Below are 21,947 nucleotides of genomic sequence, written 5' to 3' on the forward strand. Positions count from 1 at the left end.
TCTGAGCATTCCTTCCTTCCTTCCTTCTAGGCGTGGGGCAGGACCCTTTCTAGAATGGGGGTCTTAGATTCAAACAAAGTAGGTCAGAAAATTACTATATGGCCAGTTTTTACGTAGAATAATTTTAGGTTTTATGGCTGGCTTTCAAGGGAAAAAGGTGTTCTGGTCTTTATGAGCTCCCTGGGGAAGAGGGATTCTACTGTGGTTCCTATGGCTAGCTTCACAGAATAATGGGACTGAGAGGCAGGAGGACAAAGGAAGGTCAGAGAAAAAAATTTGCTTCTGAGGCCTTCATTTTGGGGTACTGTTTTCTGAGCCCCATCAATAGGAAATCAATACTATCTGGAAGGATTTTTAAAAAGTTATCTAAATATTTACAAAATAATCTTGACTCTAGATTTGAAAGTTAAACACCACCTTCTTTTATGAAACTTATTTTCTATACTTGACCAAACAACTTCATTTCTTTAGTGATAATAAACTTACTTTTAGAACAAACAATACATTTTTTTGAGATAGGGTCTTGCTCTGTGGCCCAGGCTGGAGTATAATGGAGCAATCATAGCTCAGTGCAACCTCGAACTCCTCAAGCGATTCTCCTTCCTGAGCCTCCTAATTAGCTAGGACTACAGGCATGTGCCACCATGCCCAGCTAATATTTTTAAGATTTAAAAAATAGAGATAGAGTCTTGCTAAGTTGCCCAGGCTGGTCTCCAGCTCCTGGGATCAAACAATCCTCCTACATTGGCCTCCCAAAGTTAAGGGATTACAGGCATGAGTCACTACACCTGGGCAGAAACAATAAACTTTAAGGGACGACATGTTCATTTCAAAAGATTACTATAGATTATTGGTACATTCTTCACATTCTTAAACTTAAGGTAAGCTTCTTTCTTTAGTAGCTATAGCCTGTTTTCTTTCAGGAGAAAAGGACCAGCAGTTTGGGTCTCATCTTATTAGGCACATTTCCTTTCTGAAGGGCAAGCTATTTCCAAGTGTTTTAAAACATCAGTGTACCCACCACTGTACCCTATCCACCATAAAAGTCTGTACACAAATTTTTCAAAACCTGATATTCATTTATGCCAGACTCTAAATGACTATTAATAGCTTCCATTACTGACTTTCCCAGTGATATCTGTATTTTAGAATACAGTTATGATTAGAAATGCAGTTAAGATTGAGATTTAAGATTTAGAATACAGTTAAGATTAGAAAAAAGATTTGCCAGTAAGTAGTAAATCTCTTAACCTTCCTTGACCTCAGTGCCTCAGTGTGTTGATGTACAAAATGGGACAGTATTACCTGTCCCACTTACCTAGCAGAAGTATTATGAAATTTAAATGAGAAAATGCAAAAATTTGAAGCACTACAGAAATATGTATGGTGTGGCTATCACTTTTTTTTTTTTTTTTTTTTTTAACAAGTATCAATGCCTTAAACTTAAACATGGGCTGAGAATGAAATCTCAGGCAACAGCCATAGCTTGGGGGAATAACACAAAGGCATTAAAACCTTATGTCACACAGAAGATTGCCTACACTACCTGCATATAAATATAACCTAGATATAACCTGATGCTTTGCTTTTAAAAAATAACAAAGGGACTTTCTTGGGTGTTTATACCTGCAATTGATTAATGCTGTCGCTCACAGGGAGCTCATTAGCAATGCTCCAGCTCCTCACAGTGGGCGCCTTGCTGACATGCACTCTGGTAAGCACCAGGGACTGAACCCAAGTGTGGACAGCACTGGTGAATTAGTGACCACAAAGTAATTTTTGCTGTCTGGTGCCAGGCACAAGTATATTATTTACTGCTTAATAAGTTGTGACTTCTCAGGAAGTAGTATAGGCTTGGCAGAGACTCCTAAATGGGTCCAACAAAAGTAACATCAGGGGATATACGGTGGTAATCTCCAAGTGATGTGAGCCTTAGCCATATGCCCTGTGTTTGATTGACATTTTTCAAACCTAAGGGATCACTATTTTGATGTGACTACACTATCTTAGAAAGAATCTTTGGCGTTTACCAAGTCACATGCTTTATAGCACAAAAATTTCTAGGCCAGTACTAATGGACCCAGACTTCACACATTCTTTATTTTGTTTTTCTGAGAAAGTTATATGACACGTCTTATGGAGTTATAAGACCACCATAAATGATTCAAACTTACCTCTAATTTAGGTAAAATGTTTGTTTCTTAGTTTCAAGGACTTCTTAAGTTCTTAGGTCTCATGATGTGGACAATTATTAAATATGAATACAGCACTTCCATTTTCTTGATCAAAATTGAGTAAACTAAGTCAAAATATGAAACACAGCTTAATTACCAGGCTAACACCTCTAATGATTTGGAGTAAATAAACAAAAAACAGTTGTTGAGTTAGAAAAAAATTAAAAAATGAGGCAACTATTTTGCTAAAGTCATCTAAACCAAAATCAGGCAGATTGGTTCCAGGAAAGAGTACTGTACTAGGGTGTACCTAAATGCATATCTTTGAAGATATTTAGATGATGAGCCTTAATTCCTTTTTTTTTTAAAGTGGGGTTGCTTATAATGGCAAAGTATGATGGCTCATTTTACAAATAGAAATATTTCCCTCCTCTATATATTGTATCAGACAATGAAAACATTCATTCCCCTTCTCTAGAAAATGTCCTGCATTTGTTGCATATTTTAATCTTTATAATGATAGTGACTGGTCCACTATAGGGCAGCGTAAAGAGCAAGAGCCTTAGAATGAGCTAGAACTGGGTTTTCTAGCTTTGGGCTGGTGACCAAATTATTAAATATTTTCTAATGCTTATTTTCTTGTTCGGGAAATGAGAGTAACTCTTACCCCAGAGTGTTGCTGTAATGCTTAAATGTCATAATTGATTGTTTACTGAAAATCATTTGATGACTACAAAATTAGTTATTGATTGTCAGATTTTAGGAATATGGTAGAAATTGTTTTGCTGTTAATACTGTTTCAATGAAATTTTAATAAATATTTAAAATTATAACAAATATCACACATTTGTTTAAAACTGTTTATGCCATCAATAAATATGACTTATAGCTTGAAATTTTGAAATTTTAGCTATTGCATGTTAAGAATTATTAATGAAAGCAAGTAACAAGACATCCACAACTGAGTAACAATATTTTTTGTTAACCATAAGCATTAAGAAGCTAAGGCACTAATTAGATGCAACCTTAGGAGACCCACTGCTCTGTAATTATGTTTACAACTGAGCATGCGCCTTTTGAAGTTTCTTTTTAACCCTTTGAAGTTTTCTTGCTCTCTGTTCTGGATTTTTTGTTTTGTTTTGAGTAAATTTTGTCCCCATCCTCCAACTTCATACTTGGTCCAAACTCTTTCAAGATTTTGAAGCAGAACAGCCCCCAATCCTAATAAATATTCCCTGGGGATTTTCATAGCTAATTTCCCAGATCCTCTCAGAGTTCCTTCCTTTCTTGTGCCTTTTGCTAGTTGGTGAGTCTCAGGGACACTCCCATCCTGTCATCAACTAGCCAGATTCTTGCTCTTCAGTTGCTCTAGCACTGAGTTCCTGTTTCTCATGTCTCAGGTGATAATCATAGGGCACTCCTATTTTCCTCTGTTTTTGGTGAGGAGGCAAAAATAACTGCCTCTTTTTCTTATCCATAAGGGTAAATGTGAGGCTTTTATGGAGTAATGTAGTGGGGCAGAGATAACTATGAATAGTAATGCATCTTAGTAATGTCATTAAAAGGTTGAAGTTGTAGTGAATTTTTATTTCTGGAAAGTATCTGTCATACATTTATGATATATGCTATATGATAGATGTATTGTTTATTTTAATAACAGCAATAATGGTTGTTAATGATTGCTTATATCTCGTGGATGTAACCAACATGCTAATAGCCAAAGTAAGTGGGTTTGACTTTGACACTGGGAAACAGTCTTGTTAACTCTTGCTTCTTTGATGTTTGGTAACTGCTTTTCTTCCTCTTTTGTGAAATTGAAACACAACTGTCCTATTTGGCGAGATGGGTATATAACTACCAAACACTATAGAAAATATATGGATTCTATTTTTTTTTATTTTTTTATTTTTTGGAGACAGAGTCTTGCTCTGTTGCCTGGGCTAGAGTGCCGTGGTGAGCTTAGCTCACAGCAACCTCAAACTCCTGGGCTTAGGCAATCTTTCTGCTTCAGCCTCCTGAGTAGCTGGGACTATAGGTGTGCACCACCATGCCCAGCTAATTTTTCCTATATATTTTTAGTTGTCCAGTTAATTTCTTTCTATTTTTAGTAGAGATGGGGTCTCGCTCTTGCTTAGTCTGGTCTCAAACTCCTGACCTCAAGTGATCCTCCCACCTCAGCCTCCCAGAGTGCTAGGATTACAGGCGTGAGCCACCATGCCCCACCTGGATTCTATTTTAATAATATATTTTGCCACTATTTGTTTTAAATGTCACTTACTTAAATGTTACTTACTTATTCCACTAATCTAATTTAGAAGACTGAAAACTTGTCATATAATGCATATTTTGTAAGTCAGAAAAATACTTCCACTGGGCTGAGGGAAGGAAGCTGGAAGTCCGAGCTTGAATAGGGCATTTTCTTTCGTGGACTTCCTCACAAAGATGCAAAGAGGCAGTCAAATTAATGACATTTACCCTAAGGCTGAGTCAGTTTGACATACCGATAGAGCCATGATCCGTGTAGACTTCCTCATGTATGTTCCTTCTCAGAAGCACACTATGTGGTGATACTCGTCATTAATAAAGCACACACCATCATCAAATCTGGCTCCACCGTAGTATGAATTTGATAAGTATTTCAGTTTTAGTTTTTCTGTGTTTTGTTTTGTTTTGTTTTTTAGGACACGTGGTCTTGCTTTGTTGCCCAGGCTGGACGTGAATGCCTGGGCTCAAGCAATCCTCTTGCCTGAGCCTACCAAATAGGTGAGAATACAGACACAAACCACCGTGCCCAGCTTGTGGAGTATTTCATTTCCGTCAGAACAATTCCTTATCGGCTCACATATTTTGATTACTTTTTTCCCTTAATTTCTAAAGGAAGCTTGAATACTAGCAGTTCTGTGACTGAGTAAATGGTTCTGGGCTTGACCTCGTGTTTTCACTGTCTTTCATACAGATGTGGGTAGGGGCAAGGGACAATATTATTAATAATAGCAGGAATAACTTACATTTATTGGCTACTTTCTATGTGCCAGGTGTAAGGTTTAAAAAATAATTTCACTCTCTTATGTTCAGCTACTGGAGCCTATGAATTGAACTGAAAAAAGGTTAACAGGAGAAAATCATATAAATTTTATTTAATATTTTTCTGGTCACATGGAAGCCTTCATAGGAAAAATGAAGACCCAAAGAAGCAGTTAAGACCAAGAGCTTATATAATTTTTAAACAAAGAACAATAAATTATAGAGAACTGACAAGACAATGGAAAAGTGGTTTCAGTTTCTAGGGGCAGGGATTTGTGCAAAGATGACTAGAAAATATAGGAAGAAAACTAATTGAAGATAAGGATTATTTTAGTGGGTTTGTTTTACTGATCCATTTCAGCATTGACTCCCAGTCTTCAGTGGTAAGAATGTTCTCCTCTTCCTGATACAGGGAGGGCATCTTTCCCATGGGAAATTTTATGTTTTGCTTCAGGCAGAAAGAGGAAGATCAGAGAGTCTTTCCTACACCTGCTGTTTCTCAGTCACATGCAGCTCAAAATAGTCAATATGCCAAAGTGGAGTGTTTTGAACACCTTCATTTCCCTTGTTTGAAACTTCATTGTAAGTTTCTCATAGTAAAGCCTGAATTGGTGGCTGTGGAGAAAAGAATCAATTTGGTAGCTGAGTGGTAAGAGATCTTCAGAGGGACAGAAGAATGTATGTTAGAATGAGAATAAATAAGCAGGAAAGAACAAATCTAGACACATTTCCCGTATCCTATTAAACCAATCTCCCAACTCTGGGAATAGATCAGTCCAATAAAATTGTTGAGTCTAGTTTATCTTATGAAGAGTCTTAATCTCTTCTGTTAAATGGTATAAATTAGACACTATTTGTCTCATTTGATTCACATAGAGGCAGCATTTTTCAGCGGTAATTGCACAAGCTCCTCCTTGTTGGGAAGTCAAATATGAAGGTTGTGATTATTTTGGAGTACAACAGAAGCTAAGTTATTTACTTCTGATTAGAGTGCTTCCAACATTTTCATAGTGATATTAAACTTTTATTCTATTACCTGAAAAGATTTAGGATCACCCTTTCTATGGCACAAGTTCTAAAATTTGGGAATAAGGTCCTTAGCGCTGAAAAGAACTTGAAATAGCAACACAGAATCAGGTTTTCTATGCAGTCTTATCTGATATGTTTATGTGAAATGACTTTATTAATGCAGGAGCCCAATTTTGTAATTTGGCTGGCATGTAAGTATCTAGTGACAAAAGGAGCCAGGTATCTGAGCACATATTGCCCTGACCATTTAGGTAGGAATCTTTTATATAACTTGTTGCCACATAAGATAAAGACCAGTATTGTTCCTGAACAAGTTTAGAGTGGAACCTACAATTCCCCAGGTCCAGTGTGTTTCACAACTTTTTTCATTGGTCCTATTGGCATCTGAACATCTCCATTTTCATGTGCTACTATCAGTTTGTAAGAGCAGACTATGTTGTGAAATATTTGACATAGGAGACCTGTAGTCTGGCTTTGGCAGCTATGAGGTTCAGTTTTGTCACCTGACCAAATTGGTCCAGATTTTTGGTCTACTCATATAAAATTTTTGGCGTTAGGTAGCCTAATCAGGGAAGTAGCTGAACTACCCAACATTGTGCAACAATGGCCTATGAATCAACCAAAACATTTGATGATTTGCTAAAAGTTTGTGCCCTAACAGGCTATGCTAGAACCACTTATGACCTCCATGAGAAGTTTGAGGATGCTGCATGTGGAATTAAAACACAGGGTTTGATTGCAATATTGCCTTGGTTTGTCACCTAGGAAAGGTCCATTACCATGTCTATTTTTAACACAAAGGAAAAAAATTGCTTCCATTGTCTTTACCTGAACAAAGGACAGTCCTTCAGCTTACACAGAGGTTTTTCCTGGATGCTTGAACTTACCAGAAAGAAAGGTAGAGTGACATTGTTTTTCTGGTCATGGATATCATACACTTCCATTTATCCATTTTCCACAGTTGGTCTACCAGGTGCTCACACTGGCAGAAATAAAAACTAGTTAATATTGTTAATGCTATCTAGATGTTGACATAACCAGCAATCAGAATGTTTAGTTAACATGACCAGGATTTGCAAAACTGATATAAGGAGGTGTCAGGTTTGTGCTTGACCTGTTAATAAAACCGTAAGGCTAAGAGGAGAGAGAATTGAAAGACAGACTGTAGTGGAGGACCAGAGGGACAGTAGGATAGATTAATATCAGTAATCTTCAGTCAACTTTTCAATAAATGGGGGGAAAAGGTAGTTATTGTTTAAAAAAGAGGTCCCCTTTCCAGGGAGGAGAGAGACTCAAAAGAGGAAAAATAGATGGAAACAAAGTTCTTGATCTGTGATCTTGGGGAAAGCTGTCTACTTTGTGATGTCATCTTGCTTCTAGAGCCTTGGAATTGGCTCTGAAATCCTTACTATGGAGTCACCTGTAAGGATGGTCTTCCAGTTATCCTAGGAATTATGATCTGGATTTAGCTTTATGTGGCTCACATGAATCCAGGAAGATTTTTCTTTTATTATGATGGTCATGTAGGTGGTTAGCAGTACTTCATAGGTCTTTCCAGCAAGGTAACAGTGCATGCTTTCTTCTAAAATCTTGATGCAAACCTATCTTCTGGTGGGAAAAAAAAAAAAAAAAAAAAAAGGCAAGGTTTGTCTCAGTCAATGGGAACGGTTGTCAGTTATACCTTTTTGACCTGCTGATGATATGATCCAAGTATATTAGTTAGCTCTTGTATACAGCTATTCATAACATCAAATTGTTCACTAAAGTTCCCATAATGTTCACTCAATCCAGGAATACAATGTTTTGAGATGCCAGTAGATACAGGGTGTCCAAAAACTATAAAAGGGATTATTCTATTTCTCTTATTTGGAAAATTCCAGAATTTTTAAGGGCCAAAATTAATGCCTTTAGCCATTTAAGTCTAATTTCTTGACAGATTTTTTTCTTAAAATTTATTTATATTGAAAATTTTATGTTACACTTGTTCTGGCAGTTAAGGATGGTATGAAATTTTAAGGAATATTCCACAGTTTTTGTGAGTAAGTGGTTAATTTCTCCTAAAAAATGAGTTTCTTGCTCTGATTCAATATATAAAGGAATGCCAAAATGAGGAAAATCTCAGCTATTAATTTCTTTGCCACTATCATGGTGTCAACATATGTAGTTGAATGGAATTTAGTCTATCCACTAAATATACAGACAATAACCAAACAGAGAATGGAATTTAGTCTATCCACTAAATATACAGACAATAACCTTACCCTAAAGCTGTAAGTAAATCTCTAAAATCCATTTGGAGTGTCATTAGGTGCAGTGTGGGCCTTGGAGGATTCCCTAAGTTATGTTGATTTCCTCCAGAGTGAAATTTACAAGTAGTGCATTGGGAATTAATCTGGCCAGAAATTTTGTGAGTGCCAGGGCAGAACGAATTGTCTTTTAGTTCCTTAACTATCCCTAACTGCACATATGTCCCATCTAATGGGAGATAAATGCAAGCCAAAAGGTCAAAGTTAAGTGGACTGTAGGAAGTCTGTGTGGCCCAATGCATAATCTATTTGATAATTGTTCGGCACTCATCTGTATTGATTTATTTTTTTAAGATTGTGAGGCATTTGCCTGATTGTCAATAACATCAGTTAAGGATAAGGAATATCTTTTAAGATTCCATCCCCTTCAGAGGATTTTAAATTGAGATAGCTTTTCATTAGAGAAGGGAGGAAGTTTGAGGTTTGGTCTGAAGGTGGGAAAATAAAAACATCTTTATAAGTACTCTGTATCCTCTCAGTGTCACTCCCCTTGTCCCATGTCACTTCTCAGTCTTGAGGGGTACAGAGACACCAACCACTATGGCTATTTCTTGCTGGATTGGGGCAAAGATTGCTGACTAGGATATGAAGAGAGAAAGTATATAGCCTGGTGCTTGAGATATTCATGAGTCCCAGGCCTGGTGTCATAGTTCTCAAACATCATTATACTGGTTGCTTTTGTCATTGCTTTCTTATAACATTTTAATATATATTTGGCTATAATATAAAGTATGAGCAAAATTAGCAAGACTGACACGTCTAACTTTAGCAATCCAGAAAGCATGGACTGGATTTCATGAAAAATCCTTGAAAACAAAGAAGAAAACCAGTCAGGTAGATTTGTAGTCAGGAAAGTACTCAGAGTTTAGTCCAAACTATAGGCAAATAATGAAAACTCAAAAACAATGAACAAGGATAGAATCTAATAACAGGTGTACTTATGAAACATAATTTTTTTCTCTCTAGTTTTCCATTTCTACCAAGGATAAATCATAGTAACCAACTTAATTGCAAAATAAATTTTAGTATTATTATGCTTGGCCTGATTGTTTGCATAAAGTGCAATAAGAACAATTTCTGGTCATATATGCTTTTTAAATTGGCTTTGGTGGAATTTTTATATAAATAATCTCAGGTTAGACTTTAAAAAATTTTTTTTTATTTCAGCACATTACTGGGATACAAATGTTTAGGTTACATATATTGTCCTTGCCCCACCCGAGTCTGAGCTTCAAGCATGTCCATCCCCCTGACAGTGCACACTGCACCCATTACGAGTGTATATACCCATCCCCTCCTCCCCCCTCCCATCTGCCTGACACCTGATGAATGTTACTACTATATATATGCACATAAGTGTTGATCAGTTAATACCAATTTGATGGTGAGTACATGTGGTGCTTGTTTTCCCGTTCTTGTGATACTTCACTTAGTAGAATGGGCTCTAGCTCTATCCACGATAATACAAGAGATGCTAGATCCCCATTGTTTTTTGTGGCTGAGTAGAACTCCATGATATACATATACCACATTTTATTAATCCACTCATGTATTGATGGGCACTTGGGTTGTTTTCCACATCTTTGCAATTGTGAATTGTGCTGCTATAAACATTCTAGTGCAGATGTTTTTTCTTTTTTTTAATAAACAAATGTCTATTCTTTTCTGAAGATTTCTATGGGTAGAGGTCTTCTCATTAGGCTCATTATGTCCCATGATTTCTTATATAAAATCATATTGTGGAAATAGATTTGAATGTTAATTTCAATAAGATTAGCCTACTCCTTCCCTGAGATAGAGGGAAAGCTAACCCTTTATCCCATTTCCTTCTTTCTCTCCCTGCCATTCAGGCATTGGTGTTAGTGGTTGGTATTTGAAAGGAATTAGTTTTTTCCCCAAATATTATTTTTAGGTGGAGATTTTCTATGTTCTGAATAAGGAAGTTTGTAAGAGTTTAAATTATGAAAATCTATAGCTACTTTACATGTTCTAAACATGAGGGAAAAAATTCCTTATCTTCAAAACATTAGACTGTAATGGTTCTTGAGATTTCATTTTATTCTAACTATGGGGTTCTCTCTCTCTCCCTCTCTCTCTCTTTTATTTATAACAGGTCGAAGTGTCATGCTCAGGTTTTCTCATTAGAGTAATTTATTTTTCAGTGATAAGAATGAATGGATAATTTGCTATGGAAGGACACACATTCCTGCAAAGAATGGTGTAATTCTTGTATTTTCACATAGCAGTAACTACTAATCTAATTTTAAAGAAATGTTATAGCTTCTTCCTAGGATCACAGAACATTTAAATATGTCTTTTTGTAGGTAATTTTTACAAATGCCAAATGCTGAATAATAAATACATAGCTTAATTTCTTGTCCTTGGCTCACACCATTATATTGTACCACAAAAGTGGTACCATATAGCAAAGATGTGTGTTATATCACTTTTTGAAAATCAGAATGACAACACAAAATCAATATATTCCTTTTCTTTAGCTAGGCTACAACCAATACTTTTAATAGAAAGATATAAAGTAGTAAAAATGTATTTCTAACTTAAACATGAGAGTACATTACTGTAAGACTTGTTCAAGCAGTGTTCCAAATAGCACTTATTTGGTAGGAGTTTTTGGTAGATTAAAAAAGTTCAAGCAAATTTTTTACTTATTACCTCTGGCAGAAGTGACTTTTCCCCTACTCCCTTACTGTCCACTTTCAAAAAAAAAAAAAAAAAAAAAAAAGAACAACAAAAAAGAAAATGAACAAATCTCAGACTTCTATGAGAGGTTGTTTTCAATATTTACAGATCACTATAGATCACTATGAAGCAGTCTTTTAAGAAGCAATAAATAAGAATGAGGGATTCAACTTTGAATTTACTTTTACTCAATGGGATTTTGCTAAGGCATTTCTTGGTATAACATTCTGCACACTTGGGAAGGCAAAAGGAAAAATAGTTGCCTTCACCTCTCTGTAGGCTCAGTAATGATTTGGGAAGATGACACAAATGTTAACCATTATAGAATTTGTATCATACATAATAGGAAATAATTTCATGGATTCAAATACAGGAGTAGGTTCTCCATCTTTTAAAAGTGCATTAGAATCCCTGCACTTAAAGTTTAGAACTTGGTAAAGTCTTACAATCTTTATTATGAAATGCAACATAACAATATATTTAATATTTCTTTTTTTAGTTATAGATGATGCAACTTGCAAAACATTCCTGAAACATGAAATAAGAAGAATATTTAAATGTAATATAATCATTATGCCTGTTTATTCATCAAAGTATCTTCATTCCACACTCTTTTGTCTGTTCTCATATCCAGCACCAAATATTGGGTAAAGTGTGTAGGAAGAAATAAGTGTTTTTCATACTCATTACTTTTGCAATGGGAGTGCTAAGGTTCAAGAACATCTTTTTTGGAAGCTTTCTTGAGTCCAGTGGAGTATCCCAGGCAGTGTTCACCTTCCTTCTGATTCCACGTTGCTTGGCTCTGGATTTCAGAGCACCCCCTCTTATCCCAAATGTGCCTTTCCTCTGGGCCTGGAATGCCCCAACTGAACTTTGTACTGGAAGGTTTGATGAGCCACTAGATCTGAGCCTCTTCTCTTTCGTAGGAAGCCCCCAAAGAGACATCATAGGGCAAGATATTACAATATTTTATGTTGATAGACTGGGCTACTATCCTTATATAGATACGACAGGCAAAAATGTGAATGGAGGAATTCCCCAGAAAGGGTCCTTAAAACACCATTTGGATAAAGCTGAGAAAGACATTCTTTATTACATGCCAATAGACAATGTGGGTTTGGCTGTCATTGACTGGGAAGAATGGAGGCCCACTTGGGCAAGAAACTGGAAATCTAAAGATGTTTACAGGAATCAGTCTATTAAATTGGTTCAGCAACAAAATGTACAGCTTAGTGTCACAGAGGCTGCCAAGATAGCCAAGGTTGATTTTGAAAATGCAGCAAAGAGTTTCATGCAAGAGACTTTAAAATTAGGGAAATTGCTTCGGCCAAATCACTTATGGGGTTATTATCTTTTTCCTGATTGTCACAACAATAATTACAGACAACCTGGTTTCACTGGAAGTTGCTTTAGTACAGAAAAGAGAATAAATGATGATCTCAACTGGTTGTGGAAGGAAAGCACTGCCCTTTTCCCAACCATTTATTTAAACACGGACATGTCTCCTCAACAAGCTGTGCTATTTGTGCGAAATCGAGTTCATGAGGCCATTAGGATTTCCACAGTACCTGATGCTGAAAGGCCACTTCCAGTTTTTGTATATGCCCACATAGTTTTTGCTGATCTACCTTTCAAATTCCTTTCTGAGGTAAGTAAATCAATATATGAGGCCGATGAAATAGTGTCTACAAAAAGTATTTAGTGAAATTTAATATTATTATTGGAGGGGGTGGAATTTAGCTTTTAATATCATTTAGCAATGTGCACGCAAGTAGTTGTTCATTATTGTATGAATGCAAAATAAGAATATGTTTAAACATTAATGTAATCTCATGATCTCTAAGCAAGCATAGAGAATTAGGTAGTATAGACAGTGCATTAACTCACTTTCTGTTTTTTCATTCATGGTCCTGCTCTCTTGTCAATAGAAGTGATTAAAACAAAATAGTCTCTTTTTTATAATAAGGCAATAGTAATATAAAAGATAGAAACAAGTAGTAGAGAAATAATTAAATTACAGCTGTTGGGTCACCATGCTTAGCTTTGGTGTTACTGTCTTGTGTATAACACTTTCGTTTATATTTATCTGCTAACTTTTTCTATCATGTTTTCCAGGATGACCTTGTGAATACACTTGGTGAAAGTGTTGCTCTAGGTGCCTCTGGAATTGTAATATGGGGAAGCCCAACTATAATGCGAAGTATGGTAAGTTGAATTGGTAGGAAAATATTTCTACCTTTAATATTTTTGAGGAATTTTGGTACTGAATAAGGAAATAGGTAGTACTATGCTTGTCATGTAGCAGTAGGTGCTCAATAAATACTGGCTGAATCAAAATATCTTGCATCTATATGGTGGTTGTAAAGCAGGAAACACTGTACCGGTTTTCCAATGATGAAACAAGTTCACTGAGATTAGTTGAATTTCTCTAGGCTGCATGGCTATTAAGTAGCAAAAACAAGACTAAGATCTATTTTCTGACATGATGTGTGGTGTCAGAATATTGGTTTCTCTTCCTTTATTTTCATTTTCCTTATCAGGTATTTATCCCCCACCTCTTCAATCCTGTTGGCACAATGCAAGAGTAAAGCTGTCATGTGGTCACTGCTGAATTAGAGCTGAACTTTTGCTTCTCTGATGTATGTGGAAATACTAATGACGCCATGGAACATGTCAAATGAAGCTCATGGCCCAGGGGTCCTATCCTAGGACCTGTATAGAGTAAACTTTATACTCTAAAATCAGAGGAGACCTTTTGAGAAGGAACTCATTCATATCTTGTCCTTCAGATAAAATAGCCATATTCTTACTTTAAAAATACTTAACAGTCATTACATTTGTAAAATCTTTCAAGGTAATCTGAGCCCTTCTACCTATTTTGAATAGTTCTTATGTCTCTAATTTTGATCTTCAAGAAAGAGAAACAACAGAAAATAGAAGTTCAGAGAAAGGTGTATGTCCTTGGTAAAATCTTCTATACCTCAGAAAATGATTTTAAAACTATAATTTTACTAAGTATATTCCTAATTTTTATTAGTTGGTTCCCCAAATTCATAAACTCCTTTATCAAGGATTCTATTGTTTAAAAATTGATAAATATTTATAAATTCTTCAAATTCTTTTCTTTTTTGTCTTTTAAAGAAAAAGGAGAACTCCACCCTTAGTATGAGGAAGACTGAGTCAGGCATTCCTCAGTGAACAGGAGAATGTAACAAATTATTTAAATGTCACACTTGCATTTAATCTTTAATCTTAGATTCACATTCTACTACTGTGCCTTCTAAATCATCTTCAGTACTATTCATACTAGACACAGTCCTTCAACCTTAATATGACTATTTTCTATTTTGAAATTGTCCCCTATAGACTCTGTGGTATATGTACCTGCTACCTTTCCCAATTTATGATGATTTTGAATGCCAGTGCTATCATTATTTCCCCTTTTTTCCATGTCATTTGTAATCAATAGTGTAATGGATTACTTGTCATGTTTCCTCTGATTCATTGACAACTTGAGAAACTAGTAATTGCAGGTTTATTTGCAGTTACTGGAACTGACCTTAAACAAGTGTAAGTAAACCATTTCCTTCCATTTCATTTTACTGGATCTAGTGGTGTGATAGAGCCAGCTGTACTGGGCCCAGCTTATGAGAGCTGCTTATTAAATACTCAGAATTTTGTGAGCTAGTTATTAAACACAGCCATTATTAAAAATTAAATTATAAAAACTTATAATAAAATAAATGATATTAAAACAAAGGTAATAAATTCTCAACATATCCATTATTTTGCTTCATTTTATTATTATGCATTCTCTTGAGATTATTTATATCTATTGTATCTGTGTAAGTAGAAATACTATGTAATGATGTGCTAGTTTACACCTTATTGCCACACTGTGTAATGGTGGTGTACTCAATTCCCAATGCTACATTTAGTAATGTCAGGTTGGTAGCTTGATATTGGTCATGGTAGGAGTATTTACACCATGGAGATATATGTATGGAGCTATAACCAGGCCTTACCTATTAGAGAGCCAGTTTTAAGATCTTTTTATAGACTACATCTTATGTTGGTTAATGATTCTCAAATCATTCTCATCCCTTTACTCTCCTTTTTGCCAAACTCTTGTCTCTGTTGAGCTGAGGAAGCAACTGCAATGTTATCTGAACCTGGTATATATTCTCACATCCTTGGTACTGGGAATATAGTGTTGAAGAATATTGAAAATGCCCATGTACTCTTGTAGCTTATTAGTGCTTAAATACAATACACAAGAAAAATATTTGATTTGATAAGTGCTATACAGAGAATTAAAATAGAGAGATGTGAAAGAGTTGACAAGAAAGATATTCTGCCAACTGTTGATTATAATTAGAAGGGTATTGCCTGATTAAAGCTGCCACCTCAATGACAAGATGAGTAAACCATGATAAAAATGAGAGGAAAGAGCATGCTAAGCACAGGGAACTACAAGTGCAGTTTGAAATGAACCTGCCATGCTAGTGAAATAACTCTTATGTCTAAGGTAGAGTGGGTGTGGGAGGGTTGTACAAGAGGAAGGAAGGGTTACATCATGTCAGGCTGTGTACAAGTCAAGAGAAGTTGTTGAATTTTATTATAATCACCATGCAGAGCTATTGGAAGGTTAAGAAGATGGATAGTATATTAGTTTTCAAGTCCTTCCATAAAAATTACCATGAACTTAGTGGCTCACAAACCAGAAATTTATTATCTTACAGTTCAGTAGGTTAGATGTTCAACATGGATCTCAATAGGCTAAAATCAAGGTGTCAGCAGGGCTGCATCCTTCCTAAGGGAGGATCCTCTCTAGGTCACTTGGGTTGTTGGAAGATTCAGTTCCTTGTGGTTGGAGCAATGAGATCTTCGTTTTCTGGCTGGCTGTTGGCTAATGGCCATTTCCAGCTTCTAGAGGCTGGTACATTCCTTAGCTCATGGCCCTCATCTTCTCTTTCCAAAGTCAGCAATGGTGACTTTGCATCTCTCTTCCTTCTTGTGTCTTATCTTTCTAACCCAGCTTGAAAAGTTTCTACATGTTCAAACTCATGTAATTAGATTGAGCACATCCAGGTAATTCAGGATAATCTCCCCTTCTCAAGGTCCATAGCCTTAATCACATCCTCAAAGTCCCTTTTGCCATGTAAGATAATATAGTCCCAGATTCCAGGGGATTGGGGGGTGAATGTCTTTGGAGGCAATTATTCTGCCAACAGTAGATGACATCATCTCAAGGAAGGTAACAAGAAATAGATTCAAGTGGAAGCTGTCAAGGTTCCTCGACTTGCCTCCCAACCTACCACCACTACTTCCTTTGGTCTGCTGAAGGATTAACACAGCCAGCACACTCAATGGAACTGTTGATCATAAACATGAGTGACCATCTTCAATGTTTTTAAAAGCACAGTGTCCAGGTTTTGGAACACACCAATCTCAAGATGAATCATTTCAGTTACTCACCACTCACATTCCGCCAAATTTGTAAAAGAGCTGTCATTATTCATCTGCATTTAGACTATATGTAACATTTACATAAAGTATACTTAGTTGAACCCTTTTAGTTGTTTTGAGTCAGCAATTTAAAAATCACTCTTAGATTCCCCAGCAACATGGCTGACTAAATATTGGTTGCCAGATCATCCCAGAAAGAATAAAAAGTTTTATGTGAAAAAACACAGCCCAGGTGTAATTCTGATGGAATATTGCCAGAAACTACCAGGTATTCTGTGGGAAGACTGCAGAGAAGAATAAGAAGGAGCAAGGTTTTGGGAGAGATTGATCTTTTAAGGAGTTTGGAGTTCCGTGGAAAGGGTAAATTGGGGTGTTTATTTTTCCTACCCACACACCTGCTACACCCAAACTGTCAAAGAGCTTCTATACTCTTACAAGCCCAAGTGCTATTGCCATCAGCAAATTGAGAACCTTGTAAGAACAGAGCACCAGGCTGCCAGACCGCTCACTGTCGCTTTCCTCCACTACAGACACGAGCTGAGGTTGTGGGCACCATACTGCTCATCCACCCATTATGTGCCTTTATCCAGCCCTGCCTTTCAGTTTCCTTGTCACTGGACCCACCACAAATACTTCCCAGCACCTTCTTGTACTGTGATAACCACTAAAGTCCAAAGCAACACAGGAGAACTGCAGGATTCCCTGGAGTTCTGTCCCATAGGGTGGGCTGTCCCTGGGGGATGGGAAGATGCCATGAGCTACAAAGGTTTTTGGGATGAAAGAAAGCAAAACCTGTGCTCTTCTCCACCTGAGAACCACTGGTGTGTGACCTGAAGTTGTCTGTGCCCCTCCCAGTGGAGATGTAGGTGCAGAGAGGAGTCTGTGGGACAGGACAGTGTTCCCACTCCAGAACAAAAGCAGCACCAGAGACAGGGAAGGGACATGGAAATGGGGATTCTCCCATCCCCAGTACCCATTGTTGCAAATACAGTTGTGTCTGTTCCCAGGAGCGCTTGATGCCAGAGGGCAGCCAGTCCCAAGTGGGTAAGGAGACGCTGCACCTTCACTCAATCTATGCTCACTGCACCCAGGCTTTGCATGGAGGTGCTTCTAATTTCCCTTGCTTCATGGAGAGGCAGCATTTTTGCAGTTGCCCTGCCCAGGGAATCTCAGCCTTGGAGTTTCCATTTACCTAGAACCACAGATAACATTCCCCAGCACGAACTCAGGCTACAGGGGCTGGTGGGTCCCAGGGGAACTGTGTGATTTCCCCAGGGCTTGGACACTCAGGGCTGGCTGCTTTCAGGTGAGAGGAGATTGCAGCATGCCAGGGAGCCCTTCAGGCTCTCCTTCATTCAGTCTTCTCTTCCTCCCCTCTTCCGCTCACTGCTGCTGACCGCCGTGGCAGTTCCTGCATGAGGCTGGTATTTATATGAAAAGGGAAAGTTCAGCCAGGACACTTGGGAGTGGCTGCCACCCCTCTGACGGTTTGCCTATGACACTCAGGCTTACATGGAGAATGAGGCTCACGCCTTTTCCTTTAAAAACCCAAAGTGGACTGAGGGGTGTTTGGACTGTGAGCTCCCCACTCGCTGGCCTTCTCTGGGTCTGCCAGCCTGACTAATCCTGCAGAGAAGGGTATACCCTGCCCACTCCATGGCTGAACCACAGCAGAGTGACTTTTAGCCTACTTGCGTGCTCTGCAGGCAGCACACCTCTCCCTGTCACAGTCAGAGCTGGAACTCAGGGGCTCAGAGGACAGGTCTGTGGGCCCAATACGATACTCCCACGACCCAATTGCTTCATTCAGTGGCATGGAACAGACATTTGTGAACTGAACGCAAGTGGAAAGTGAGCCCACACGGATAGAACTGAGAAGAGAATGTGGTGTGGGTCCATGCTGCGCGGCTGCCTTTTGAATGGCCTGGTTGGTTTGGCTTGCTGCCCAGGGCCAGACACACCAGAGGGGGATCTACTGGGCAAAGGGAGTGGGAGCAGAACACTACCACCAGCTGAACTGTGAATTCCAGACTGCCCCACTCCTGCAAGCAGGTTCTTTGGCATGGTGGGGACACTTCCACCCCTACCTGGAGACTTTCCCCAGTGGCCTGGGAGCTGACCCCCAACCCCTGTTGAAGCAGCACTTGTGCCCACCTTTGGGGTGTCTGGACACAGTCTTGCCTGACCCAGACTTGCCTGCCCATCTGCCACTGTAGTGGCAGAGCATAAGAAGGGATTCCTTGGGAGTTTCAGGACTCCTCCCACTGTCTGGGACATCCAAGTACATCTCCTGATTGACTAGGGCTAGGTATAGGTCCCACAAACACCACTGCATCTGGCTCTCTCCTGCAAACACCACCTACTGGAAGTGAGGTCAACTTTAACAGCCCATTATATTTACTGATCCAATTGCACAGGGCTTGGATGACTCTCACCCGCAAATACCACCTATTGACCTTGAGATTAAACTGGACATCCCAATATAATTCATACTATTAGAAGTCCACAGGGCTGGGGAAAGAGATTAAATTTCAGAGACTTTGATCTCCTCTTCTCAACAGGAGGCAGAGAATATGCCCACACATATAGTACACCACTGCCACAGCCTACATAGAACCAGCATTTGAGAAAACTACTATACTAAGGCTACCTATAACCAAGGTATTCATTCAGAACGTAGGTTGCCCTGAAGGTACCCACAAGCAAAGCCGAAGATCGTTATCTAACATATGCTATAGTCACACCCTTAGGAGAGAGGGAAAAAAGTCCCGTCTAAACAAAAGAAAATTCAAAAACAAGAAGTGACAACCTCCCCAGATGATAAGGGAATCAGTGCAAGAACTCTGGCAGTATGAAAAACCAGAGTGTAACGACCTTCCCAAAGGATCACATCAGTTCTCTAGGTAGTGGATCCCAACCAAAGTGAAAATACTGAAATGATAGATAAAGAATTCAAAATATGGATTGTAAGGAAGCTCAATGAGATCCAAGAGAAAGTGGAAAACCAACTCAAAGATATTGGAAAAATAATTCAGGAAATGAATGAAAAATTTACAAAAGAGATAGATATATTAACAAAAAATGAAACAGAACTTCTGAAAATGAAAAATTCATTTAGGGAAATACAAAACACAGTGGAAAGTTCTAACAAAAGACTAGACCAAGCAGAAGAAAGAAATTAGAGTTTGAAGAGAAGTCTTTCAAAGTAACCCAGTCAGTCAAAAATAAAGAAAAAAATTAAAAGACATGAAGAAAGACTCCCAGAAATATGGGATTGTGTAAAATACCCAAACATAAGAATCATAGATGTCCCTGAAGGAGGAGAAGAAAAAGCAAGAAGCTCAAAAAGTGTAATTGAGTGAATAATTAAGGAAAACTAAATCTATTAAAATAAAAAAATAGAAATAAAAATCACTCTATTCAATTCTATTTAAACTTGTCTGGAAAATGTGATGCTTATTACATTTATAATTTATTGAGGGTCAACCAAAGATAAAATAGGTCCTGTGTTAACCACTTTTATATTTATCATATCTTTTCATCTTCACAACAAACCTATGAGGTAAGCACCATAATTATCCTTATCTTACAGAGTGTGTAGCTGAAGCATAACCAGGTTAATTAATTTGCCCAAGTCACCCAGATAAGAAACTAAGACTTCAATAGCTTGAGAGATTCCCAAGTTCATATAGATAGTCAAATGGAACTAGAACTCCAATCAGGGCAAAGGACCTCAGAACCCATACTCTAACAGTTGTACTATTCTATTAATAACTCTGATTAGTTTACGAATTATTAAGGAAGATCAGGTTAGGATATGTTAAGCCTCAACTTGTCAGTTATTCATTGGAATAAAATAGCATGTGCAACAAACTTACAAATGTCAGTTGGAATAATATTGCTTGATAAGGTAAAAAAGATAAGATATTCTCTACCTCTTGCTCTGTCTGGTTATAGTTTGTTCTTCTTTTAAAATTGCTTATTGCTGTGAATTAATTCACATATGAGTGACTTGTCCTTTGATATTCTGACCATCTTATAATTTTATAGAAATCTTGCTTGACCCTGGACAAATACGTGAAGACTACAGTGAATCCTTACTTAATCAATGTCACCCTAGCAGCCAAAATGTGCAGCCAAGTGCTTTGCCAGGAGCAAGGTGTGTGTACAAGGAAAAACTGGAATTCAAGTGACTATCTTCACCTGAACCCAGCGAATTTTGCTATTCAAATTGGGAATGGTGGAAAGTACATAGTACGTGGAAAACCCACGGTTGGAGACCTGCAGAAACTTTCTGAAAAATTTAATTGCAGCTGTTATCCCACCTTGAGTTGTAAAGAGAGAGCTCATATAAAAGACATTAATGCTATTGCTGTGTGTGTTGCTGAGGATGTTTGTATAGATACCTCTGTAAACTTAGAACCCAGCTATCAACCTTCTTGGAAGAAAGATGCAATTTCCAAGGGTGTCTCATCATCTACATTACCTGCCACAATGTTCTTTTTTAATATTTTATTTCTTACCATGAGTTCTGTTGTGAAGTGAATTTGTAATTCTACATGTTAGCTAAAATGAACAATATGTCTATTTTACAGTGTGCTCTTTAGACTAATTAAATGCCTGAAAACAACATGTCTCACTGAAAGGTCCTTTTGGAAAGTTCTTTCTATACCTAGTGAATGGTGGTTTCCTTTCAACTTGACAAACACTGCAATCTCGCATGAATTCTCTACCATGAGTTCAATTTGTATTCCAGTACTCAACAGCTTGCCTATCAGTATTCTCTCTAGCTTAGAGTATACAAATTCATATTATCTCCTTCACTTATAAAACCCCCAGGATTGTTTCAACACAATCAGCACAAGATATTGACATTTTGATGAAATTATAATTTGACATGGGGTGTTAAGAACTTGAAAGTGAAAACTCATCAGTAAGATTTACAGATCCTGGATATTTCTCTTTTCTCCTTGGCTTACAATCAAGAGAGAAGGAAAGAGAATGGGTGGGAAAGAAGAAAACAAAAGGAGGGAAGAGAGAAGCGAAAGAACTAGAATTCTTTTCTTTCTCTGGTGCCATTGAGAACTCTAATTTGCACATGATTGAAAGGAACATCTGTTGCATACACAATTAGCTTTCAACCCACTGTTAAAACCAAGAGCGGTTGTATTAATAGTTGAATGCCTTACCAGGTCTGAGCCCTACAAATAAATGTTACTGCCACCTCCTTCCACTTCCATTTCCC

General features: G+C 37.6%; 1 protein-coding gene across 1 annotated transcript; it reads left to right on the forward strand.

Moving 5' to 3' along the window:
- The first annotated feature begins 11,930 nt into the window (after positions 1–11,930).
- LOC138377005 (hyaluronidase PH-20-like) lies at positions 11,931–21,247 on the forward strand. The gene is made up of 3 exons (XM_069461660.1): positions 11,931–12,881; positions 13,349–13,438; positions 20,753–21,247. Exons 1-3 carry the CDS (start codon positions 11,931–11,933, stop codon positions 21,245–21,247), a joined length of 1,536 nt encoding a protein of 511 aa, XP_069317761.1.
- Positions 21,248–21,947: the final 700 nt, after the last annotated feature.

This window comes from Eulemur rufifrons, chromosome 29 (genome assembly GCF_041146395.1).
Source record: "Eulemur rufifrons isolate Redbay chromosome 29, OSU_ERuf_1, whole genome shotgun sequence".
Classification (NCBI taxonomy): domain Eukaryota; kingdom Metazoa; phylum Chordata; class Mammalia; order Primates; family Lemuridae; genus Eulemur; species Eulemur rufifrons.